General features: G+C 53.5%; 1 protein-coding gene across 1 annotated transcript in view; it reads left to right on the top strand.

Moving 5' to 3' along the window:
• The window catches only part of PDIA5 (protein disulfide isomerase family A member 5), a 95,690-nt gene that overhangs the window by 56,260 nt on the left and 13,176 nt on the right, over window positions 1-26,254 (top strand). The window contains exons 8-14 of the mRNA XM_084871652.1: window positions 310-377; window positions 6,793-6,884; window positions 6,977-7,048; window positions 13,764-13,900; window positions 22,436-22,506; window positions 23,056-23,216; window positions 25,517-25,647. Of these exons, the coding sequence (XP_084727778.1) occupies window positions 310-377; window positions 6,793-6,884; window positions 6,977-7,048; window positions 13,764-13,900; window positions 22,436-22,506; window positions 23,056-23,216; window positions 25,517-25,647 (732 nt within the window). The remainder of the gene's footprint in view (window positions 1-309; window positions 378-6,792; window positions 6,885-6,976; window positions 7,049-13,763; window positions 13,901-22,435; window positions 22,507-23,055; window positions 23,217-25,516; window positions 25,648-26,254) is intronic.

Below are 26,254 nucleotides of genomic sequence, written 5' to 3'. Positions count from 1 at the left end.
CTCCTGGCCCCGGGTCTGGTTCCCGGAATTCCTCTGGAGCTCCCTGTCTGCTCTCAGTGATTCAGTGCCTTGCCCTCCTCCAGCTGTGTCACGTGTGCTTCGTCCCACGTGCACTGTCACTGCTGGGCTCTATGCTGTTTCATGAATGCAAGCTCTTTGGGGGGCCAGTGCCTCTGCCTCCAGTTTCTGTGTGTTCCTGGAGGCTGGGTTCACGTTTGTGGATAGAGGTGGCCCTGAGGGGAGGAGGGCAGGGCGCAGCGCCCAGCACCCACAGTAACCACGTTTGGTTTTCCTCCCACCGGCGACCAGGGTGCAGCATGTGCAAGAGGATAATGCCGCATTTCCAGAAGGCTGCCACCCAGCTGCGAGGCCACTTTGTAAGTGCGGCCCATGGGCCAGGCGGGGCTGGCTGCTTCCCGGCTGGGGGGATGCCATGGAGCAGGGGCGGGGGCGGGAGGGAAGGAAGGGGGAGGGCAGGTTTTGAAATCATGAGGGGGACTTATCCTATGCTGCTGCCCCTGCTGCCTGGTGTGTGGCTCAGACACCTGTCCTCAGGGACTGCTGAAAACTGACTCCATGGAGTTTGGGACCAGGAGAGTTTGGCATCTGTCAAAGGCCAGTAACGAAATAGCTAAGAAAACAGCAGGAAGCACAGGGGGTGTTGCCAGGAGGCCGGTGCCAACAGCAGACTGTCGGGGTCCAGAATGACTGGGGCTGGGCTCCAACGTGGGCCGAGGCTCCTGATGAGGGGTAGGCTAGTGGCAGAGAAAGGGGCCCGGTGTCACCAGTGGCAGCCGGAGGCAGAAGCAGGTTCCCGAGGCCAACTCCTACCCAGGCTGCCAGGGCTCCTGGGTCCCCGGGAGGTGGGAGAATGGTGGAAAGGAGGCAACCTAGGTGGGAGCTGGAGCCCTAAGTCCGGAAGGAATGTGTGCAGGGCAGGGCAGGCTGCACACAAGGTGTTTCTGAGGGGACCTGAGGAGGGGAGGGGCCACTGAGGAAACGGCCTGAGGAGCAGTAGGAACAGCCAGGGTGGTCAGTGAGAGAGGAGGGGTGCCGGGCGGTCAGACCTCGCCCAGGGCTGAGGATCAGTCACTGGTGGTCCTGGCCGGCTCTGTGTCCCCCACCCTGCCAGGCTTGGCTCTTCTGTGCCTGTGTCTGTCCATTTCTCCGTGTACCCTCACCCACAGAGGTTTTGGGTTTGGGGGCGGGAGCGGGTGGAGAGGTTTCTTGGTGGCAACAACAAAAAACAACAACACAACAGCTAACTCCTCGGGGGGCCTGGGAAAATCCATGCGCCTCTGATGGAAGGTCATCGGGAGGACATCTCTGTGGGGCCAGCCCAAGTCCCACGCAGGGCGTTCTGAGTCTTAAAACTGCATCGTGACCTTTAGGGGTCAAATGAAGTTGGTGAGTAGTTCAAAGTCAGCTCGGAAAGTTTCAGGGGCAGCACCTGAGTGTGGCGACAGCGCTGCTGTCGGGCTGCCAAGAGCCAGCGCTTTCTCTTCTGACCTCATTCTGGGGCTACCGAGGTCCTGCTTGGTTCTCACGAGTCAATTTTTAGCAACTTGCCTGGAGACGTTTGGCCGTGGGGCACATATACATCACTCTGGGGACGTTTCACATCACATTTTGGGGCCTCAGTAGATACCATATTTTAAGATGATTTCGCCCGGAGAAAAGACTTAATTACCCACCACATTCTCCCTATCTGCCCCTGCATACACGCAGAAAACTGCTCGGCTCAATTTCCAACTCTGGTGCAGTGGAAGGTAAACAGCTCCAGCCCCAACCAGATCACAGACTACCTGGCCAGTCCTTTCAAAGCAGGCAAGGTCTCGGTGCCAGTCTCGGGCACCTTCTGGAAGGTTCTCAGCCATTGCTGCATCTACCTGTCAACCCCAGTGGCCTCTCCCGCACGCCCACAGAGCTTGTTCCCGCCACACACGGCAGGGTCTGCCCTTCTTTGCTTTTGTTCTGCATCCCTTTGCTCACCAGTTGACACTCATTAGGATTTTTCTCACTGAAATGTGAGCTTCTTGAGCACAGGGGCTCCGTTTGATTCATGTCTGCTTCAGGCGCACAGAGCTCAGAGCCAAGTTCATTAGTAGGTACCCAGTGCTGATAAACAGGTGAATGGGTGAGTGGTTTGCTATTCCTGGTAAGCTCTTTACTTACATGAAAGTAACGCTCCCCCTTTTTAAAGGAATTCAGAGCATCCGTTACTAAGAACAAGGGACAAAGTGGGAAGGATGTTCCTGGCACCCAGGCCTGCCCCCTTGGCCCTGGGTTCACACCGGGCTCTTTTACGAGGGCAGCCCTGAGGTCACTTCTGCTAGGGTGCTTGGGGTCCGGTCAAGAAACAGAAAATGTGAGTCTTCCAGTTCCCTAGACCACGTTACAGGAAAGGCAGTGAGATTGTCCGGGTACCAGGATTAGCCAGCTGTCAGTTACCTCGGCCTAAGGCATCCATGTCATGTGAACTCAGCCATTTCCTTGCATCTCTCTTTTCTTGTTTGAGGTTTATCTTGTTTTGTTTTCCCCTTAGTTTCTTAGGAAAGCATCTCTGCTTTCCTTTGAGAAGTTCTCACCCTTTCGCAGCTCCATCAAGGGGGAGGGTGCTGGTCACCATGGACACCACCCCCTGTAGGAGGGAGCTGGAGGCCCCAGCACTTGGTGCAGCCACAGCTCCCCAGAAACGGGGTGACGAGAGACGTGGGTTCCTTTCTGTCCTCACACACAGAGGAGATGGGCTGACAGTCCCCAGAAATCAAAAGCTCGCTCCCTCGCCATTGCTGAAACCCAGCTGGGTTAACGCCTTCTGTCTCCCTTTCATCTTTGTCATCTTTGAGCCCTTTTTGGCCGTGTCTGTGGCAGGGGTCATAAATCTGCCTCTCCTACAGATGTCTTGGGAGGTATCCAACCTGATGATATCATTAAGGCGGAAGCCAGGCCAGGTCAGGGATGTGCAGCCTTTGCCATTTTCCAGACTGAGGTCTGCCTCTTTTGTGCTGTCACCGACGTCTGGTGAATCATCGCTGCCTGCCCCATCTACTGCTAATTGACATCCTCGTTAGCAGGGGAAGCTGCTCCCTGATCAGAGCCACCAACAGAATGAGCCTGTCCCCGTCGGCCTTCTTTTCCCAGCCTTGCCAGATCCACATCTACACTGTCTCTTGTTAACCTTGGCCACGATGGACCCTCTGGGTGCGAACACTGTGAAACGGGTCGGTCGTGGTGACAGATTTGTGCAAATCAGACTCTCACTAACCATCGAGGAGATCTTGGAGCCTCCACTTCCCCATCTGTAAAATGGGGAGATAAGGGTAAGCCTGCCTACCTCATTGGAGGGTGGAGACAGGTCTGGCACCTACAGACACTTTATAGATACAGATGATTGACCCCCCGCTGCTCCGTGCTTGCTGTTCCTCTCACGCACTAGACGGGGGTGCTCCCTCGGTGCTGCTTTCCGCCCTCTTTTTTTTTTTTTAGTAGCACGCTGGAGCAAGGGCCTGGCGCTGCGCTTTCCTTATCTCATTACGGCCTCTCCCTCAGTGAGCTTATCTACCTCTATAGCTTCAACATAATGTAGCTCTTAGCAGCCCAAGTCCCTAAACTCTGGTGCCAGACTGCCTGGTTGACATCTTGGACCGGATGTTCCTCCCTGTGCTCCACATGCAGGATGTCTAAAATAAAATTCTGTGTCTTCCCACCTGGCAGACTGCCCGCGTCTCCTCACGGCCCTCCTGAGTACCCCAGGTTCCTCTGCCAACGTGCCAGGGCATCGTCACACATCTCCCCCTCACGGCCTCCCTCCGGCCTCTCTCTGCCCCCATTCCGGGTCAGGCCTCGGTTCGCTCACACAGGGCGGTTGCCAAAACAAAGACCGTTGACTTGTCTCCCTGATCTATGGTTTTCTCGGGCAGCTCAACCTTTCTACTTAAAGAATGCAGCCGGGAAGCCCTCCATAGCTCTCCAGCACCTCCTGAATAAAGACTGGTTTCCTAGGCGTACAAGTCTTCCAGTGACCTCAGCAAACTCATCCAGCCTTCATCACGCCCTTCTATGTCCTGCAGCTCATCAATTGATGGGTTCCTAGGGCCGAATCTTGTTTTGTTTTGCCTCCTTTTTATCTTCCGGAATGTCTGTGGAAATCTGACCCTCTTGTGGGCTCTAGTTCACATGTCACTGCCTTATGGAGCTTCCGTGATCGGTCCTGTCACAACGTGGGCTAAACATGAGGAAGAGCATCTGGTGCCAACAGGATGGCCCCCGGCACTCATGGCTCAGTGCCAGGGCCGTAGCCCCAGCTTCTCCTTAGGGTGAGACCAGTTTTGCCTCATTCAACTTCACAACCTCCTAGGAAGTTGTTTTAAAAATATGTATCTTTTTAACTAAGAAATGTCCCCAAAGTGGTCTGGAAGTGCTACAGAAATTCAGGGAATTTGTAGTTCATTATAAGCAGAGGTGGTTTGGAAAAGCTGCCAGGGAAGCTGAGATTTGATTTGCCTTGAGGATGAATGAGTCTCCAGTGGGAGCCGAGAGATGGCGAGTGGGCATCTTAAGCCAAGGGATTGGAAGACGCAAAACAGGGACACGGTGTGTGTTCTGGAAATGAGACCAGAATTGCAGAGCCTCTTGGCAGTACTGCTGAGAAGACCTAACATACAATGTGTTCTGAGTGTTGTAGATCCTTGTACTATTTCATTTCATCTTCACAGCAACCACAGGAGGTGGCTGCAGGTGAGGAAACTGAGGCACAGAGACAACTGTGACTTATTCGAGGAACTGCATCTACTAAGTGGGGAACTGGGATTCAAACCCAGCCTCCTGACCCTGAGCCCTCCTCCTTGCCCCTGTGGTTCGCTGCTTGTCTGCAAGGTGCCTTAGACCAGCGGCCACCAACCTTTCCGACCTCTCGGACCACCACTGGTTCTCGGATCACCGGTTGGCAACCGCTGCCTTAGACAGCACTCAGTCCAACTTCCTCCCTGTGCAGGAATCTCAACCCGTACCATTCCTGGGAGAAGAAAAAGTCTAGACGCTAGCAGGTGTGCAGCGAAGGGTTTTGTAAGAGAGGAGAACTCAGACATGAGGTGGGGAGTGTGTGTGTTTGAGTGTGAAGTTAGACGTTAGCCGGTACTCAATGGGATGGAAAGGTTTTGTGCACGGGAGTGATGTAATGAAAGAGGAGGATATGGAAGATTAATCTTATGGTGAATGTGCACTGACACTAGGGAGATGAATCAGACATAAAAAGGAAAGAACTTTAAAGTAGACAATTATTCCTGGAAAAGGCTGCTGAATCAGTCTGGCGAAATGAGCAGCGTGGCTTCTCAAGGGTCCCAGGGCTTCAAGTAAGTTCTGTTCAGGCTTATTTTTCCTATTTTTTTTTTTTTTTTTTTTTTTGCAGCATCCCAAAACGGGCTGAGGGGGTACCCCAGTGGTTTAGCAAGCATTTATTGTGTGCCCACTGTGTGCCAGGCGTTGTGCGAGGTACCTAAAACAGTCAGAAAGGCTAGTTCCGATGCCTCTAGGAATGGAGACGTCAGAAGCACAGGTGGCTGCCGCACTGGGAGAATTTGGCAGGAAATGAAGAACTTGATTATTGAGCACAAATGTTGTGCTAAAATCTCGGGTGTGGATCATCTCATTCAGCTCTCCTAAGAGCCCTGGGTTAGTCTGATCGCCCGCATCTTCCAGACCTCACTCAGCGACAGCGAGTGAGTGACTGGCCCAAAGTCACATGACTCGGACGTTGAGGCAGTCTCCTGAATGAAGTTCACTGTCCAATGAAATAGCTGCTTACCTTTTTCTCTTCCCATGCTTCCTTACGTATTATTCAGCAGAAGCCAGCTTCCTGGGTTTCCTCTTGCTCCTCCGTAACTGCCACTGGCTTTCTCGGACTTCCTTTCCCCTGTCCTCTCCGCCGCCTGCTCTCTGAAACAGCCTTCCTGCGTCTGGCCCCTCCATCTCCATTCTCTCATGGGGAACAGATCCCGAGTCCTCCTTCTGGGCACCTGATCCCACCCTGGAGAAAGAGGTTTCTGCTCCAGGAAAGGTGTTTTAGGGGACCCTGCTCGGGGTCGTTCTGAGAGCAGCCCTGTCGTCAATAGCAGCCACTGAAGCTCTTTCCCAGGCAGGGGTGCTGGCTATGTGGGCCCCGGCCACCAGAGCATGTTCAGCCTCCGGAGATGGTGGTCAGGCCAGGCGGTGGGTGATGGTCCCAGGCAGGAGGAGGGAGTTGGGGAGGCCTGGCAAGGTCTGGAGAGAGAAGAGGTAGGCAGGCGGTCATCCTGAGAACCACACGGATGTTGCACAGGAAGCCAAGGCGGACGGGCCATGAGGGATCCAGGAAGGTGTCTGAGGATATGGTGGCGTGGCTGCCTGGTGACCCCATCATTTGGGAGTAGAGTTGACACGGGTGAAGAAGAGGCCTAATCTGTCCTTGGTGGCAGGGGTCCCCCTCCAGGACCTGCTTGAACTTAGTAGCAAGGCCAGGTTTCTTCCTCAAACCCCAGAGCCTTGTCTCCGCTCCGGGATGTTCTTGAAAGACATCTGGGTGAAGGGCAGCACTGGGGCCCAGGCGCCTCTCCCAGAGCGCTCGGCCGTCATCCCAGCCGGCCCCACTCGCCCTGCTCCCTGCTGCCCAGGGCTGCACCTCCATTTCAGGGCCTGAGTCCTATTCATTAGGTCCCCATCGCTTTTGGTGGGGCAGCCAGACAGGAAGCACGTGGACAAGGTGAGGTGTCTGCTGGGCAGAGGGTGGACAGGTGGTTCTCTCTTCGATCCGAGGTGCTGGCCGGGATGAACGTCTACCCCTCGGAGTTTGAAAACATCAAGGAGGAGTACAACGTGCAGGGCTACCCCACCATCTGCTACTTCGAGTGAGTGCCCTCCCTCCCTGCGGGTGCCCGCCGCCTCCCCGGCGCCATCTGCATCCCCGGTTGAGCCCACGTTGTCTCTCCACGTTTCACAGGAAAGGACGGTTTCTGTTCCAGTATGAGAACTACGGGTCCACCGCCGAGGACATTGTGGAGTGGCTGAAGAAGTAAGTTGGGCATCTGCCTGCAGGCGGGGAGCGGGGGAGCTGGTGCCCTGAGGGAGGGGCATCCGCCAGGCCCCAGGGTGGTCCCTGGTCCTAGGGCTCTGGCTGCGGTTTGAGGACGAGGGCGAGGAAAGAGGAGGGCCTGTCCCACTGCCCACACCGCTATTTCTGAGTTGCATCTACGTGGGAGGATGGGGAGGCTCTGAGTTTAGGATGCAGGGGTCGGGAGGGTGTGGTGTGACTTTGGCTGTGATGATCGCATTTCAGATAGCTTTTTTTTTTTCCTTATATGATTGGTCTCGTGGATAGACGTGTTTCTCACCAGGTGCCAGGTTTGAGACCTGTCACTGTAGGTCTCTCTGAAAATAGAATTGTCATCTGTGTGCTTATTTCAAACATAGCACCGTATCAGGTGCTGTGCAGCTACTAGACGTGTTCTGATGCCGCAGGCGAGCGGAGCGCTTGGCTGTTCTTCACTCTGCGCTCCCCACAGACGCTGCTTCTTCGCAGCCTTGTGGTCCCCGTTTGGCAATGTGATTAGGCCCTTAATACCCCATAGCACCCCCTCACCCGAAGGCCCCTCGTGCTCAGCGTTAACTTTGGCCTGATGGCTGGGCCCTGGCTGTGCGGGGATGGGGAGCGGGGATGGGCCCACCTCTCCCGGAAGCCTCCCAGGCCCCCAGGCCGGCCCCGCTGAGCTCTCACCTGCTTGCTTCCTGCTTGGCCCGGCATCCTGCTTGGCCCAGTTTGCACTTACCAGTCACAACCGCTGTGTGGTCAGTTTTGCATAATCCCAGCTGACATTGTGGGGGCTCCGCTTTGTGGCCTACACTGTTCTAAGCACTTTAGGTGGATTCTCTTCTAGTCCTCAGAACAGCCCTGAGGGGGGAATATGGCTATTACCCTTGTAAGAACGAGGTGACCGAGCACAGTGATCAAGTAGCTTGTCCTAGCGTCTGCCGCTGATACGCTGCAGGGCCAGGGCCCACCAGCCGCAGTTCCCACCGTCACCGCCATCTGGTAGCAGCTCCCACTTCGGGAGTTCTGGTCCGCCCCTCCCCCGTGGCCGGCCTGGTGGGCATTTGTTGACATCATTACCTGAGGGGCCCAGGCTTAAAGAATAGTCTCCCTGTGCTTTCAGAAAGGGAGAAGAGGGTGAATGTTATATCAAAGAAAAAACTCCACAAGAAACATAAACTGTATTCAATTCTAAAAGCTGAAACCCTCAGTCCTCTGCCGGTGCCCAGGGGCCCGGGAGATGAAACACAACGATAGCATCGTGTTTATGCAGGGTCTATGATTTCTTGGAGTGTTTCCTATCTCTCTCCCCATCTGTCCCCTCGTTTCCAGCCCCTGCCCAGGAGGGCAGCTGCCCGTGACACATGTTCATTGTCTCAGCCTGGGCCTTCGCCGCCCCCGTCTTCCTTTTCCACTCGATAACGGCCGTGTCTGCTCCTGCAGCCAGGCAGGCCGCTCCGCGCTGGGAGGTTTCGGCGGACAACAGTCTCATTTGTCACCAGAGCACAGAAACCTGCCTGCTTCCCTCCCCGCTCTAACCTTTTCTGGTTTCAGCATAGGCTCATGTCTTTTTGAAAAGATAGGTTTGGTTTAAAAAAAAATATATATTGAGAATTGCTAACCATAGACAAGGGAAGCCTATCAGTGGCGCTTCTTTTCTTTTTTTTTTTTCTTTTTTAATATATTTTATTGATTTTTTACAGAGAGGAAGAGAGAGGGATAGAGAGTTAGAAACATCGATGAGAGAGAAACATCGATCAGCTGCCTCTTGCACATCCCCTACTGGGGATGTGCCCGCAACCAAGGTACATGCCCTTGACCGGAATCGAACCTGGGACCTTTCAGTCCGCAGACCGACGCTCTATCCACTGAGCCAAACCGGTATCGGTATCTGTGGCGTTTCTGAGGCAGATTATTATCTCCTCCTGTGGCCTGCCTCTCTGTCCCCACTATCCCTGCTGTCTGCACACGCCCGCCCAGCTCCTCACCTATCTGGGCTCCAGCCTGAACCCCAGGGCTGCCTCCAGGTCTGTGCCATGGGTGGGTGCCTCCCTACTTCCCACTGCTCCACCCCTCCCTCTCCTCACCCGCCTTGTTAGCAGCGCCGGCTCACCCTGGGGTCTCCAGGTTGGTGGGATAACTCCAGGCAGGTAGCATCTGGGTCTCCCTGGCAACCCATCCAGAGATGCCCAGCCACCTGGTCACTGAGTCCGGGGACACACACAGCCCACTCCCCCAGCACGGTGGGCAAGGAGACGGCCTCCGGAAAGACCCCGGTGAGCTGCCTCAACTCATACCCGGCAAGAACTAGCAATGCTACTGTGCTGCCCAACTGGCTTACTTGTTTAAAACTCTTTTAAAATTAGATTTTAAGACTATTGAAATGAGATATGTTGTTTTAGAAAGACTTAAAAATATAGTTAAACAACAAAAAGATAACCCCTCTTCTCTTCCCACACACACGCTTCCCAAAGACAATGGGATGTGTTCTGATATTTTGGTGAATTTCCTTCTAGATTCTCCTCCCCTCCAACACACACACATATACCCAGCTCTGAGTGCCGGGAGTTTAAGTCTTGGCCAGGTTTCCCCCAAATCCTGGTGGGTGGCCGTGGCCCACCTCTCCTGCTTTCCTGCCCTTCTTCCCTGGGCCTCTCCATTGCTCTCGCGATGGCAGCCCAGGGTGGGAGGGTGAGGGTGGGTCCAGCCTGGCTAATTCCCTGGGTGACTTTCAGAAGCTCGGGGAGAAGAGCGTAGATCCTGCTCTCTGACGAGTGAGGCTGGTGGGTGGGCACAGTGTGAGGCTGGGCGGGGAGTCCCGGTGTCCAGCGTCCCAGGGCCAGGGGGTAGATGCATTGGCAATGGCAGCTGGGCCCTCGGGGCTCCTGACAGCCTGTTTCTCAGTCCCCGCTGCAGACTTCGTGCCCCAGCCTGGGCTCGGAGAGTACGCGGAAGTGGCAATCCATTCGGCCAAGCGGCCCATTTCTGCCTGTTTAATTTTATACTCACCAGAGCAAGCTGAAAACAAGCACAGAGTTTTCTTGTGAGGCTCAGACTTGCATCTCCTCTTCCATGGCTCGGGCACTTGCCTCAGGCAAGGATCTGTGAGAACCGCCCGGGACCTCAGTCCCAGGATGGGAAGGCAGTGTCAACGTCAGTGAGTCTGACCCAGCAGTGCCCTTTAGTGTCCATCACCTCTAGGACCAGTGGAGTGAGCTCAGCCCCACAGACACCCCGGAGAGAGGGCTGTGGCTCATTCTGAGGCTGTCCATTCCCGTTTGAAGGATTCTTACGATTTAGGTTATGAGTGTCTGGGAACACTTGAGTCGTACTTTGTTAATTTACAAAGTGCTGTCTCACATCCATTTTCTGTCCAGATATACCTGAGGAGTAGATAAAGAAAGTCCCACAAATATACTGTCTTGTAGAGATATATATATATATATATATATATATATATATATATATATATATATATATATATATATTTTTTTTTTTTTTTTTTTTAATTGATTTCAGAGAGAAAGGGAGAGGGAGAGAGAGAGAAAAACATCAATGACAAGGGAGAGAATCGTTCATCAGCTGCCTCCTGCACTCCCCCTCCTGGGAATTGAGCCCAGAAACCCCTGCATGTGCCCTGACCAGGAATCAAACCGTGACCTCCAGGTTCATGGGTCAACACTCAACCACTGAGCCACACCGGCTGTCTTTTGTTTTCAGTCAAGTTGGTTGCTTGAGCCCCTAGAGCTGGAGTGGAGGAAACAGAACTCAAGCCAAGGTCCTCTGACCCCCAATCAGCTCTTTTTCCCGCCTATCTATTGTGGATAGAAGGTTCAGTCTTCTATTGAGCTGCAGTTCTTTCTCTGGGGCTTCCGTTTGTTGCTGTTGGTTCTCCTTTTCGGGGCCATGGAAAATAAATCTTAATTTCTTTTCCTGATGCAGTCGGAAATATTCAAAGGTAGTTGTTGTGTTCCCCAGGTCTCCTCCATTAACCATTTTTCTCTCGTTCTATCATTCATTTAAAAAGCATTTGCTGGAAATCTGCTGTGTGTTAGGTGCAGGGGCACAGAGATACTAAGAGGGAACTCCAGTCTCCAAGGAGAGAGACAGTAAAAAGCGTAATTCAGGAATAGTGTTTGGCCTCAGACTTGTACTCAATTCCCCTCTTCCCAGTAAGTCTCACCACTGTGCCCAACTCTGCCGTCCTCTCCAGAGAGTAAGCTTCCCGCTGTCTGCGAGGTGGGAGCGGGGAGAGGGCTGTGCACCTGGCTGCTAGAGCAGGGGCAGGATAGGGCCTGACAGCGCAAGCTTTCAGCTGCCTTCTGCTTTCAGCCCGGGCACAGCCCCAGCCCCGCTTCTGGGCAGGGGGGGGGGGGGGGGGGTGGTGGTGCCTCTGAGTCCGCTGGAGTTTTGCTTTGCACATCGGTGTGGTTCCTGCCCCCTCCCCATCCTGTACCCTCTGCACCTACATCAGGATTCTGCCCTCAGTTTGGCTAAGTCATTTTCTAACTTCTAAAACAGCACTGACCTTTTTTCTCTCTTCAATGGTTGCCTTCTTTCTGCTCCTGGGGGTTCATCCTTACAAACAACAGCAACAACAAGCTGTGCTGTTACCTTAGTGCAGGGGTTCTCAAACTTTTTAAAGTGGGGGCCAGATCACGGTCCCTCAGAGAGCTGGAGGGCCGGACTATATGAACTACTAATTCCTACTGTAACACCTCGGCTGCGCTCACTGCCCAAAAAACCTGGCGGGCGGGATCAGACTCCTCTGCGGGCCGCATGTGGCCCGCGGGCCGTAGTTTGAAGACCCCTGCTTAGTGGTTAGGGAGTGTATTCTCTGCCATGTTTAACTAGAAGTTTCTCGGGCTTGTGCAGGTGCTTCTGCTGCTAAGCCATGGCTTCTGCATTCAGTGTGTACGCTTTGCCTGATTTTAATCATTTTAATATCCATTCCATTCATATAATTAAAGTAATTTTTAAAAGATACTTAAAAATTATACACCAAAAAGTCTTGCTTCCACTTGTTTCCTTGCTCTTACCCCCGAGAGGTAGCAACTTTGATCCGTTTCTTTATGCAGACACGGGCAAATGTGAAAAAGTATTATTAAACCTCTCCCACATTTGTTAGCACGTGACAGCCTGGTCCTTGTGTCCCCGCAGTCTGCCCACGACAGTGGAGCAGCCGCCTGGTCCTTTGCCCTGTTCAGCCCTCTGTCTGGTGGACAGACTGCAGACTGCCTACCCATCTTACCAATGGCACTGGGCCATTTTCGGTCTTCGCTATGACGAGTTACCTACGACAAATACCTTTGCATACACATAATTTTACCGTGTGCTAGTGTATTGTAAAGATAAATTCTTGTGGTGTGCTTGGAGGGGTTGGTATTTTGATTCCAGGCATAGGAATTTGGGTTTCTTTGTGTTGGTCTGAGACCGTTGTCTGGCTGGTGACATTTCGAAGCTTGATTTTGCCACCAGCCCCATTGGCTGTGGGACGAACAAGGGCTGAGAGTGGTTTGCCATCTCCCTGCCGCTCCCCATTACAGGGACAGGATGACTGAGGATGCCAGGGGGGCCTAGTCAGAAGCACCAGGAGGACTTCTGAGGGCGGGGGGTGGGGGTGCGGTGGGGAAAGGAGTTGATTAACGTCACACCCAGGCCCTGCTGTGGGGTAGGAGTGGTGGATTCCATTGTGGCCACCGCATTGCTCTCATAAATCCTCAGCCCTGGCTGCTGGAACTTTTCACATCTACCATCAGCTCTGAGAAGCAGGAAACAATGGTTGTCTTTTCACATTTGTCATCCTAATGGGTTTTTTCAAAGCGGCAATTAAGGTGCTTGTGGCAGTGAAGCACCAGGGAGCTCGGTCACCAGCCACGGAGGGCACCTGAGGGCCTCCCGCTCAGACAGCGGAACGCTGGCCGTGTAGACACCAGCACGCCGTTACCCTGGGCAGAAGCAGGCGCCACAGAGGCTGGGGGCTCCCGAGGTTTTGCAGGCAGTGACGGTGGAGTTGGCATTTGGACTCAACCCACGTGGCTCTTTCTGCGCCAGCTCTGCGTCAGGGAGAATGAGATAACCCGGGCCAGGTCTCTAGGAAGGCTTTGTGATGTTCCCTAGATGCTGCCATACTTAGGGTCCCCCCAGTCCAGTTCGCTTGGCCCCGCCTCTTCCTCTCCATGAGCTCCTCCCACACCGGTCACCCATGCAGCAGCCTCCCTTTCCCTTCCCGGCCTCTCTCTTTCCTCCTCACCCCCATGTGCACCCCCTCCCCTGTGGTCTTCCCTCTCCCGTTCCCTGCCTGTGGGGCACTGCTAAACACAACAGCAAGCTTTCCAAGGGCCACTCTGCTGTGCTATTCGTTCTCGCCAGTTTGCTGAACGTTTGAAGGAGAAGCTCACCAACCTCCAGATTCCTGGGGGGCAGAGACATTTCCTGAGCTGCCTAGAGAGCTATCGCTGCACCCCGCTATTTGTGATGGGACATGAGCTAAGCACTTCCACGAGGCTTTGAGGGGACAGTGGAGGTGGGCAGGACCAGACCATTCACCCTTCTGCTCCGCCACCCGGGGGGATTCCTGGTGAGCCCTGCAGCCAGCCTGGCCGAGCCAGGGTGGGCCTCTGCGCCAGGGGCTGGATTTTGCACGGGCTGCTCAGGCCCCAGGGCGTGCTCTGAGCTCTGCCTGTTTTTGGTCTTCCAGTCCACAGCCGCCACAGCCCCAGGTCCCCGAGACTCCCTGGGCAGATGAGGGCGGCTCCGTTTATCACCTGACCGATGAAGACTTTGACCAGTTTCTGAAGGAGCACTCCTCAGTCCTCGTCATGTTCCACGCCCCATGTGAGTGGAGCCTGGCTCCTCCCCACCACCTCCTCCCCCCACCCCCTCAGCATAGGAGGCGCTGCTCCGGGATGCGAGGCCACTGAGCGCCCGCTTGTCGGATGCCTCCTCGGTGCCAGGGGTGCTCTGGTGCCAGGCGAGGTCCCTGCCTCCACGGGGCACGCAGCCCGCCCTGCACCCCCCCAAGTCCCAGCCAGGCTGCCCCTGCCCCTCAGCTCCACCCGGCAGACCTGAGCCACTTCCTCCAAGTCCGCGTGACTCAGGAAATACAAGAGGATTTCCCAGAATTGGAGAAATTAGGACGGGAAGGGCCATTAGATATTGCCTAGAACAGTAATCACCCCTCCTCTTACAGGTGGGGAAACTGAGGCCCCAAGAGGGCTGTTTGTTGCCCAGCAACTGGGAGGACACAGTGAGGCCAGGGCTGGAGCCTCAGAACCGCCCCCCCCCCCCCCCCGGTCCCCTGCCCCCTGCCCCCCAGTATCTAGAATGCCTTCCTTCTGCTTCCCTGGGCCGGTCACAGCCTGAGGCAGCCACCGTGGATCAAGGGAGGACATTGCCCCTGCCCCTGACCCAAGTCACCCCTGAGCATAGAGCAGGGGTCTTCAAACTACGGCCCGCGGGCCACATGCGGCCCGCAGAGGAGTCTGATCCGGCCCGCCAGGTTTTTTGGGCAGTGAGCACAGCCGAGGTGTTACAGTAGGAATTAGTAGTTCATATAGTCCGGCCCTCCAGCTCTCTGAGGGACCGTGATCTGGCCCCCACTTTAAAAAGTTTGAGGACCCCTGGACTAGAGTAAGGGCTTAGCAAACGAGGAGATGAGCAAATGAAGCTGTAAAATGTGTTTGCAATATGGCTGGAAGGCCTATAGCTCGGGGTTTCCCTAGGCCAGCACCCTCCCCCATTCCCATGAAGCATGGAGGTTGGCTGTAATTCATTGCCGAGAGGAATAAGGCTGCTCTTGGAAAGGGAGCGAGGATGGTGAGAGCAGGGGTGACGACCTGGGGCATGGAGCTCCTGGAGCAGTCCTGGGAGAGGGCGGCCCGTCCCGGTGGGTGAAGAAGGTAGGTCGTTGGCACCCTAGGACACAGGGTGTATAAGTAGGTGGTGGGTGCTCTTCTTTTCTAGCTTCTCGCCAGTTCTTTGGCCCAGTGATAGCGAATAAGGGAATGTGGAGGAGGAAAATGAAGCAAAAAAATACCTGCCAATCAGTGTCACAATTGTCAGGCCCATATTCAGTGACATTACGTTATTTTCGTCTATAGGGATCCCCAGGATAAGAGTGCGCGTGTGGAGATAAAGTGGCTTCCTGCAGGGTCATCTCCTTCTGTCTCACCCACGGCGTGGGTAATGCTCACCCCATTTTACAGATGTGGAGACTGACGCACAAAGAAGGGACGTGTAGTTCCCCGCTCTGAGTCCCGCACTGCTGACCCCTGATCGGCCTGCCCTCCCCTCACCCTGACGTGTTGCTTGGGTGTGGTTATGTGGGAATTTTTTACACATGGGTTACTACTGGGGATGTCCCCGACTCCTTTTTTCTTATGTCAAATTCTTAAGAGAACCCAAAGGAAAATATTCCCTTTTGCCCTTTTCCTTCTTGATTTCTAAAAAAGACACGTGCAAACAAAAAAAACCTGTGTTTCAGAAAGTCTCCTGATTAAGGGCCTTAGGAGCAGACCACCCCCAGCCCTGCCTCAGTGAGCATATCCCTGTAGTTGGAGGCTAGAGCTCATCCCTCTCCCTGCGGTAAAGGCAGAAGCAAGCTGGCTGCTTTCAGTCCCCTAGGAATTTCTGATCTGCGTCAGGTTTGGACGGTGGTTTGTGGTTTATGATCACAGCGTGAAGAGTAGGTGTCCCCTTTGATGAGTCCTGAAAATTATCCAAAAATATGTACCAGATCCATTAGAAGCACTTTCTTTTTAACAACCCTGGTTGCAAACTAGATCTGTTTTGACTGTTGTGTTTTGAGTCATAGGTTGTGAGGGATCCATTGTTAGTAGCTGATCCTTATAGGGTCTTGGGGCCAGGAGCCTGACTGTAGGGCCCCTCCCTGCCCCTCCCCTTTGTTATGAATTCTCTTCCCTCCCTGAACCAAAAGGAGGTCACTCATTGCCCCTGCCCCTGCCCCGAGTCACCCACGGGCACAGAATAGAGTAGGGGCTTCACAAATGAGAAAAGGAACAAATGAAGTTGTTCTGGTGCTAAATTAGATATCCGGGAGTAAGAACCGGAAACCAGATGGCAGCTTTTGTTTTCCCCATTCGTCATTACTAATGAACATTACAACTAATATGCTGCTCTGGGCAGAGCCCTGCTGAGGCGCTCTGATTTCAAACTGAGCAAATGGAGCTGTCAGAGGCCCCTCTTGGTGGGTGTCTGACAGTTGGGGACCCTGCATTCCCCGATGAGGTGTCTGTCAGTGCCTGGCTCTGGTGTGTGTGCATGGGGGGTGGGGAGAGACCCAGGAGGGGCAGAGTAGGGGGGCTGGCAGTGTGAGAGGGCTCAGGGCTAGAACAGGAGGTAAAGCTGCTTAACGAAACATCAGATGGGAGTGGCTCTGCATCACATAATCTCTCTGCATGGCCTACAGTCTGGGTTGAGATGGAGTACTGAGGTGTAGAGAGAACACGGAGCCCAGGAGGTGAACTGAGAGCAGAGAGCTCCCAGTGGCCTCGCTGTGTATCATGCCAGCTGCTCCAGTGATCAGGGATCCGTTTTGGGTGTCTGAGGAACCCAGAGAAAAGGACAAATGCCAGGAGGCCAGAGATTGGCAGTGCTGTCCCAGGCGTCCCTGGTGGGAAAAGGTGAATTCTGGAAATCACAACATGATAGGTGTCAGCCCCGGGCCAAAGAGAGGAGGGCTTAGAAACAGGCCATTTTGGAGAAACAAGGTAGGCTCTGCCGACACAGAAGACCTTAGTCTAGGAAGAATTGTCAGGTGTCCTTGGTTTGTTTCTTGGGATAGGCTTAAAGGTGGGAGAGTTAGCACATCCTTCTTTGCACCAAGATTTTAAAGGATCCCAACGGACTGAAATAATGGGGCTGAAACCAAAAAGCTGTATTAATTTTTACGGCGTGTTTTTTTTTTTTTTTCTAATTAAAAAGGAATGCATGTATGTGTCACCAAGGGTTAGCATAGGAAAGTACAGGAAGAAAATGGACATTGCTCCTGACTGTGACTCCAGGAAGAGCTGTGGACTCTCTGCTGGGCTGTTTCTATGGAGAGTGAGTGCCCCAGTTTATTCCTTCCTGCTCCAGCTTTGAGACGGGTCTTCCTCTTCCTCCTGACCTGTGCCTTCCCCAGGCGGTCCTCCCCGCACCTGTGGATCCAGGGCAAGTCACCGGCTTCTCTGCCTGGAGCCCGTGTGCGCCCGCCGAGCTGCCCTCCTGAGTTCTTGGCAGGACAGGCACGGCCACGGCTGTTGTAATGATCAAACATTCCACTGGCCCCTGTTTCTTCAACCTCCTAGATCACCTGTCCCTTACTCCCCCTCAGCCTCTCCCTCACCTCCTCTCCCGCCTCCTGCTCTCCCCCAGCTGCCGTGGAGGAAACTCCACAGATGTTTCTGCAGCCTCGTATCTGACATCTGAGTTGTCACTCAGCGAAGGAGCACAGGCTGGGCCACAGTGCCGGGCCCTCCACAGTTCGCTCCAGTCCTGCCCAGGTCACGGGGGGAGCAGGGAAACTGAAACTTAAAGTGGGTTTTCCCCATGGACCCTGCCCTCCAGGAGTGGCCAGGCCTCCGGGGAGGACAGTCTGAGTGGGCAGTGGGCTCCGAGAGGGGCCTGTGCACCAGGAGGCCTGAGCCTGGGCCCCAGTCTTGGGAGGCCTCTGCACTGCTCAGCACTTCCTCCTCTGTCATCCATCTCAGTGGAGGCTGCAGCCCCAGGCCCAGCTCTCCCATCCCGCAGAGGACAGGTGTGTGGAGGGGGCGTGGCAGCAGGACATTAACTGCCCTCCTGGGCGCCCGTCATTCCTTTCTGCAGCTTCCAGAGGGAGAATTCAGATTATACGCTGTAACTCATCTGTTCTTGTCCCCATCTGTTTTACCGCAATAACCTCCACCTGCTCCTCCCTCTCCCTGGAACTCCAGCCCTGCCTTAGGCCAGGGAAGGGTTCCATGCTGTAAGAACACGGCTGAATGAGGGTCCCATGTGTAGGGATGGTAAACGGGACAAAGTGAGAGTTCCCAGGGAGGGTATCGCTGGGGAGTGGCTTGTCTCCCTTGTGGGTGCTGAGGGGCAGACAGGGAATCCGAGAAAGAAGCTGCTGGGGAACCAGAGACATTCCCACCCACCCCCACCCCCACCCCTTGCTGCCCCCTCCCCAGGACCCTGGGGGCCAGCCAGCAGCTCTGCCCTGGTCCTCCCCCTTTCCTTGGCAACAGCCCCCATGAGATGTTCTCGTTGCCACAACCCACCACCAGCAGGTGTGTGCTGTGCCCGCCCGGCCTGCCTCCGGGAGCTGGCAGTCCATTGGACAGCAGGTCCCTGTCCGAATCCAGACTTTGTTTCTTCATTTCAATCTTATTCTCAAAGTAACACGTGATCTTCGTAGAAAATCTAGGAGGCATAGAGAAATATAAATGATTAAGGTTAAAAAAAAAATTAAAAAACACCTGTAATCCCATGATTCAGAGGAAACTGCATATCTCTTTTTGGCATCATTCTCTCTGGCTTCTTCTTTTATTTTCCCCTTGTCTTTAACTTTTATTTATTAGATTTACATACAGTTAAATTGACTTCTCTGGCACGTGTAGGGTTTTGTATAACTCTCATGCCATAAAATCCTTCATGCAGTCACTTTCATTTTTTTAATTGCACAAATGGTTTAAGCATAATATTAATAGAATTTGCATTATTGGCAGTGCAGGGTTTACGGGATACATACGATCATGGTGCTCCCCACCCCGTCTTCCTTCCGGGGGCTGAGTGCTGTGAACATTTGCTGTATCCTTCTTCTGTGCTTCTACCTAAAAAGCAGGTCTTATTTTTAATGTAAATAGGCTCATTCCCTGTCCATTTTTCTGTGACTTGCTTTTTGTTTTGTTTTGTTTTGTTTTTTTCACTCACCAGTAGGTCTCGAAGATGTTTTCATGTAACCGTAGATGTTGGCATATAAATCTATCTCAATCCATTTAACCACTGAATAGCGCTTTACAACTTGGAGATGCCGTAAATTGCAAACTATTCCCCTGATGGTAGACGGTTGTCTCCAGTCTTGCACTGTTCAAACGTGGCAATGAACAAGTGTAAACATATGTATTTGGGAATATGACTAAATATTTATGACTGATTCTTGAAATTTGTAACATTGCTGAGCCTTGGGGTACGTGTGCCTGAGCTGGGATAGATCCTGCCACCTCGCCCTCCAGAAAGATGTCAGACACCTGACCGTGTGTGACAGAGCCTGTGTCTTTGCCAGCCTGGGTGCTGTCGGTTTTTTCCAGCCCTGCCAGCCTGGGCCAAAGGGCCACTTACCCACAGCTCCCTGGACTCCAGGGACGTCGGGCATCTTTTCTTGTGATTATCAGCTTTCCTTATTTCTCCTGTGAGCCACCTGTTCATACCCTTTGCCCATTTTTCTACGGGGTAGTTAGTTTGTTTTTCTTCTTGACCTAGAACTCTGTGGTTATGGATATTAATCTTTATTTGTTATCCATGTAACAGGTGTTCTCTGTTAGTCTGTTGCTTGCTTTAACGTTCTTTAGGGCGTGCCTTTCATTGTACAAAAAGCTCTCTGTTTTTAGTAGTTAAATAATAGCGAGAATTTTTTTTTGAGCGCTTACTGTATGAACCAGGCATTGTTCTAAGCACTTTCCACATATTAACTCATTTCACCTTCATAACAAAACCTGAGACTGTGTCAAGCGTATCCCATTTTACCGGTTAGGAAGGGGAGGCACCGAAAGGTTGAGGAACTCACCAAAGACCACACAGCCAAAAAAGGGAGGCCAAGGTTACAAACCTGGCAGCCCCGGAGGCCACAGTCTCCACACGGAGCCTCCCATAAGCCTGCCCTTTCCCATCTGCCATTCCTGGGTTGCTTGGGAAATCTACCCCTAGGATACAAAAAATAGTGCATTGAATTCTGTTAAAATATTTTCGCTTTTATATTTTGTTCTTTAATTCATCTGGATTTTTCATTTGCTTGTTGGGCCAACTGGAAAGAAGGGATTTCATTTTACCTCTTTAAGTCCCTTTTCCTGTGCATATCTTTTTTTCTTAACATTATCTTATATGTCTTTTCTTAATGTTATTTAAAAATGCTTTTTTGAACATGCTTTTGAGGTCACATACTATTCCATTGTATAATGGCACCATAAATTACCCAGCGGCATTAGGTTGAAGGTTGGAGTTGTTTACCGTATTTCCCCGCTGTAAATCATGCTGCACGGAGCATTTTCGCCATAAATATTTGTCCACATGTCAGATTATTTCCTTAGGATAGGGGCCTGGAAGAAAACATTTAAGCACACGTTATCTATATTTTGCACTAACATAAAGGAGGGGGAAAACCTAAGTCTTCCTTTGCACAGGAAGAGGGCTCTGTGATGGATGGAAGCATCCATCCGTGTGGGGGCTGCCCCGGAGTGTCCGTGAGTGTGCAAAAGTCAGTGTATACAGACTTTTTGGTGTGTATACAGCTGGAAGCCTGGAAAAAGCTCTCAGTGTCTGGCTGCAGGGGGCTGAGGGGGAGAAGGGACAACACTCACGGTGTTAAGACATCCATGTTTCTGCTCACAGAGGTAGCAGGAATGGGAATAGGAGCATCCAGGCTCCTCTAGAATCTCAGGTCCCAGGGCGCTTCCCAAATTAATCCAGGAAAGGCTCCGTGATGATAAAATCCTAAGTGTAATTGAAGGGAATGGAGGCCAGAGGCGTCTGAAGGCTTGGGGTTGATGTGAGGCCAAGGCTCCCACAGCCAGAGAAGAGTGTGATTGAGGAGCTGATGCCTTGGTGCCAGGTCGTGAAAATCAGCGTAAGTGCACTTACACAGATGATAAAAACCCAACAAGGAGTTTGGTGATAAAACTTAATGGCCTATCAAATCACAATCAGGACACTAAAGCGTAGCGGGCCGGAGTGTAGCCCCCCCGCCCCCCTCGGCCTCTCCCGCCGCCAGGATGTCCTGAAGGCCAGGCCCAGGAAGCTGGGACTGGGGTCCAGGCCAGCACCGCCCATGACCCACAGCGTGGCTTTCCAGAACAGGCAGGTGCCAGCCAGCCCTTTCTCCTCCACGGGGCCTGGCCAGTCTCCTCTTCATAAACTGTCTACGGAAGTTTATTGCTTAGCCTCAGTGTTTTGTTCAGGGAGCAGAGGGAATGAATGCTAGAAGCAAAAGTCTTGTGATATCGTGTCAATGCTAGGGTTTGTGTGGGCAGGTATGTAAGTATTTCTGTAAGAAAACATTTAAGTGCGTGTTATCTATATTTTGCACTAACATAATATAGTGCAAAATATTATGGGACACTGTAGAACAACATCCCTGGGTGTTGGAGATTTCCGGAGATGCTTTTTAGACGTGGTAAGAGCAGGGGATGTATCAATGGTGCTGAGGAGCGGAAGTACCTGCGCAGTAAACTGCCTTGGTGGCCAGTTATACTAAGTCGAGGAGGTTAGTAAAACCAGCAACTATTTGGGCACGCAAGGCAGGACTTGCCCCCAAAAGAATTTAGTCCAGTGAAATCCTGTTACCACAGGTGCAGACCTGAACAAGCTAGCCATGAGGTTAATTCATTCACAAAGTGTGTGGAACACCGTCCTTAATAGCAGGGATGTGGTGGTGAGCTGGACAGACAGGTAGGCCTGTCCGGTCGGGGGTGGGACGGACAGGGAACAAATAAGGCAGTTACTCCAGCTGCTTTGAGTCCAGTTGAGAAAATAAGTAGGGCATTGGAAGAGATTATGATGGAGTGAGGCCTTTTTGGGTTATGTGTCCAGGGAATTTCTCTGTAGATGTGAAATGCGTACTAAAGTGTGACTGCAGTAAAGGAGTGAGGCACGCGGAGACCTGGGGGAAGGTCGTGTTCCCCGCACCCGCGTGACGAGCCCTGAGGTGAAGCGAGCTCGGTGGGAGGACAGAAAGGGGGCCACGGCCGCCGAGCGGAGCACAGGAGGGGGTTGAGATTGGAGGGGCCAGATGGTGTGGGCTTGTGGCCCGGATTTTGGATTTTAATGTGCCTGCCATGGGAAAGGTTTAACCAGGGGGATTTTTTTTTTTTAATCTGATTTGGTAGGTTTTACAAAGAGGCCCTGGCTGCTCCTAAAATATCCGAAGACAATAAGGCAGTCCAGAATTCAACGCCCTAGAAATATGTGAATGGGAAGCATTTTGTGAATAGAAGAGAAATAGGTGGTCCGTTGGGGCTGAGTCTTCCCCAGTGGGTTTGGCACGATCTCTTTGTCCTCGTTCTTCTCTCCTCGCCGGCGCCCTGGGCGCGGGGCCGAGCCATCCCGCAGAGGGGGCGGCGGGGGCCATCACCGGAGCCTCCCTGCCATGGGAACGGTTTCTCTCCATTGTTCCCACAGGGTGTGGACACTGTAAGAAAATGAAGCCAGAGTTTGAGAGTGCGGCCGAAGTCCTCCACGGAGAGGCGGACGTAAGCACCCTTCCCCTCCCCTCCCTGCCACATTCTGGTCTGAAGCGTCCGTGACATGAATCATTGCAGTGGCTTTCCCCTGCCAGCTCTGCGAGCAGCTCTCCCGGCCCCGGAGCGCTGTGGTACTTCCACGTTTCCGAGTCAGATGGGTGGGGCCCTACCAGGGATGGAGGGGTGCAGAGAGGCTTGGGGTCACATTCCCAAGCCCGTCCAGGTAGCCTCTGTCAGGCCATGACCTTGAGGAGAAGCCCCGGGACTCCCCCTCTTTTCTCTGGGAGACTGGCTATTGGGAACAGCCACAGTCTGTCTCCCCAGCCTGCTTGGTGGGCAGATTGAAAAGCTTCATCTCAGCCCATACTGAGAAATGATGAGCGTGCCGGTGTTTGGTCATTCCCTGGGATACATGGGAATTCCCAGGGGCCAGCCACCCCACAGCGAGGTCCCGGCAGGCCCGGGGGCAGGGAGCTGGGGGCCGCCGTCTGGGCCCCTCTGCTCTGCCAGCACCGTGTCTGAGGCTGTCGTGCATGGTTGGCCTCTCCCCCATCCCAGAGCTCTGGTGTCCTTGCAGCTGTCGATGCCACTGTCAACAAGGCCCTGGCAGAAAGATTCCACATCGCCGAGTTCCCCACACTGAAGTACTTTAAGAACGGAGAGAAATACGCAGTGCCCACGCTCAGGACGAAGAAGAATTTTATTGAGTGGATTCGAAAGTAAGTTTGATGGTCTCGGTAGTCCATCTTGACTCCTGGCTGCCGGCCACCGGAGACGGCCTTGAGGAGGAGAATTAAGCCTTAGCAGCTACTGCCTTTGGCTCAGGGCCACGGAGCCAAGACCAGTTTGACTTTCCCAAGCCTAAAGCCACGTCTGGTGTGCTCACCCCGGGTCCTCACCCAGGAGGCCGCTGGCAGCCTTTCTGGATGCAGTTCCGTCAGCTCCAGGAAGCCTTGTGCTTCTCCTTTTAGAGCCCCGGCCCCCCTTCCCGAGGTCGAGGCCCCAGGTGTCATCACCTGCACTCTGTTCCGTCCCCCGGGAATGGATGAAGGAAACACACGGCTCTTTGAATCGAGAGCTGGACCCCCTTGCACCCAGGTTCGCCGGTGGCTCACAGGGCCTCCTCGGTGTCCACCGTGCAGCCTGGGGCATCCTGGGGCTGAGAGTAAGATTTCAGAGAGCGAGTCGTTTATTTTCTCACCATTATGGAGATCAGAAGTTCAAGACCAGATGTCTCCAGGGTTAGTTTCTTCTGGTGCCTCTCTCCTCGGCCATCTTCTCCCTGTGTCCTCACATGGTCTGTGTCCTCTTCTGTCTTAAAAGGACACCAGTAAGGTTGGAGTAGGGCCCACCCCGAGACCTCATTTTAACCTAATTACCTCTGTAGACCTGCCTCCAAATACAGTCACGTCCCGGGGCACTAGAGGTTAGGACTTCACTGTGTGAATTTGGGGGGACACAGTCTACCCCACAACAGTCTGCAAGTCCAGAGAAGCTGAGGAGCCTGCAGTTACAGGCCCAGGGGCCCTCGAACTCACCACAGGGCTTTGGAACATGCTGTTCTTAGCATTTCTCTATCCTGTGAGGGACTGACTGAGCTGTCACGCAGGTGCCCTGGGAAATGGAGGAAGCCTCGGGCCTTGTTTGAGAGGCAGGAATTGTTAGGACACAACTGAGGAGCCTTTCTCCTATCTATACCCCTCCCCCAACACACGTGTGACACACACACATACAAGCATACCCGCATACATGCATACACACACACCTTAAATATTCAAGACTATTTCCTCATTTCTGCTGAGGGCGAGAGAAAGAAGACATATTCCAGCCTCTGCAAGGTCCCTGAAACCTGGTGTCATGATGCCCAGGTGGGAACCAAGACTTTAGAGTCACAAAGTGACACGAGAACTGGAAAACAGCAGCATCTAACTGAAGTTCCTTGGTTAGGACCTCGGACCTCGGCTTGGATGTATGTCTGCATCGCCAGGTGTTGAGGTGCTGATGTAAAGTGCCGATCCTGGGGCTGCCGTCCTTGAATCTTTGATTCAAGAAGTGTGAGTGGGACGTTCAGTGCTTTGAGAAACACCAGCTTATGCACAATGGGAACTTTGGGGAATGGCAAGGGATGAGAGATAGAACCAGGAAAGGAGAGAGCCCTTCTGAAAGGTGAGAGTGGCCACAGGGTGTCGGGATGCAGGGGCGAGGGAGAGAATGCAGGGGGCCGTGTCAGACCCCCCTCCCCCCCCCAAGACACTTCCCAGCGAAGGAAGAGAGGAGCGTGACTGTAGAGAAGGCTTTAAAAGACCCTGGCAATCTATCTATACTCTTGTGAGGCCGGGGGAGGGGACCAGTGGACAGAAAGACGGTGAGAAATGATAAACACGCACTGCGCGCCTGTCCCTTATCAGAGCACATGGGCCCTCACAGCTCTTAGCTGCTTAGCTGGCTAGGTGCTTTCGTGCACTCTCCGCTCTCTCTAAGGATCCCAGGAAGTAGGTATCATTGCACTCATTTAACAGAAGAGAAAATGGGAGCTCAGAGGAGGTTAGTAAGTTAACTAAGGTCACACCGATGGTAAGTAATCTGGATTTGAACCCAGACCCGCTGCACTCTTTGGCCCATGCTCTCTCCACCAGAACAAAGGTTCAGGAGCAGGAAGTAGTGGGCAGCCTTCAGGGTCCCAGAAGAAACACGGGGCGAGAGGGGAGCCGTGTGGAGGAGCTGAGGTCCCTGCGGCCAGGAGTCAGGGTCCATACCCGAGAGGCCGCCCCGCCCAGAAAGGGGCTCAGCTGTTCCACCTTCACAGAGTGGCTTCTTCTCAGGCTTTTCCAAGGGAATCGGGAATCTTTGGTGATGGTACAGATTTTTTTTATGTTTAAACAGAGGTTTTAAACTTTAGAAAAGATGCAAAGGGTTTTCTCATGCTCCCCTGTGTGGTGAGGGGGGGAGGGGAGGAAGCACTTGCCTGTTCCTGAGCCTCTCCTGATGGATGTGTCCCCTCCACCCCGGCTCCCCGCAGCCCCGAGGCCCCCCCACCCCCAGAGCCCACCTGGGAGGAGCAGCAGACCAGCGTGCTGCACCTGACGGGGGACAACTTCCGGGAGACCCTGAAGAAGAAGAAACACACCTTGGTCATGTTCTATGCCCCTTGTAAGTAGCCGGGGTGCTCTCTGGGGGGCGAGAGAGGGGTGGGCCAGACGGAAGACGCCCCTGGGACCTGGGCGCCCGTAGGTTGACCCTGGGCTCATCTCTGCGGTAAGCAAGGCTCTCGGTTTCGTCCCAGGCCGCCCTTCAAACCCAGGGCCCGTTGTGTCGGTCGGCTCTGTCAGGTCCTCTCCCCCCTGGGGAGCCTGCCTCACATCAGTCCTGAAGCCTCCGCCGCTGTCTGCGGCAGGGATGTGCCATGTCATTACGCAGTCTCCTCACGTTCCTGGACCTTCCAGGCTGGCCGCCTCCCACCGGCCACTTCCTCCCTCCCTCCCTCCAGACACTCACTTCACCTTCAAACATAATAGGAATTTGGAGTTACCTTCCCGGTGGCTTTGGAGCTGTGGTGAAGCAGACACATTCGCTCCGGCTCCTGAGATCCTGCGATTCCTTTTCAATCAAAGCTTAGGCTGAGCTGAGGAAGTGACACACCTGCTAACGTGGCTGTTGGTCACCTCAGGTTTTGTGTATTCCCATTTGGAAATTAATTGATCGGTAAAAGGCTAGGCCAGTGGTCGGCAAACTGCAGCTCTCGAGCCACATGCGGCTC

The sequence above is a fragment of the Pipistrellus hanaki genome (assembly GCF_964339955.1).
Source record: "Pipistrellus hanaki genome assembly, chromosome: 2".
In the NCBI taxonomy this organism is placed as follows: Eukaryota; Metazoa; Chordata; class Mammalia; order Chiroptera; family Vespertilionidae; genus Pipistrellus; species Pipistrellus hanaki.
This window is presented reverse-complemented; position numbering and strand designations above follow the sequence as displayed.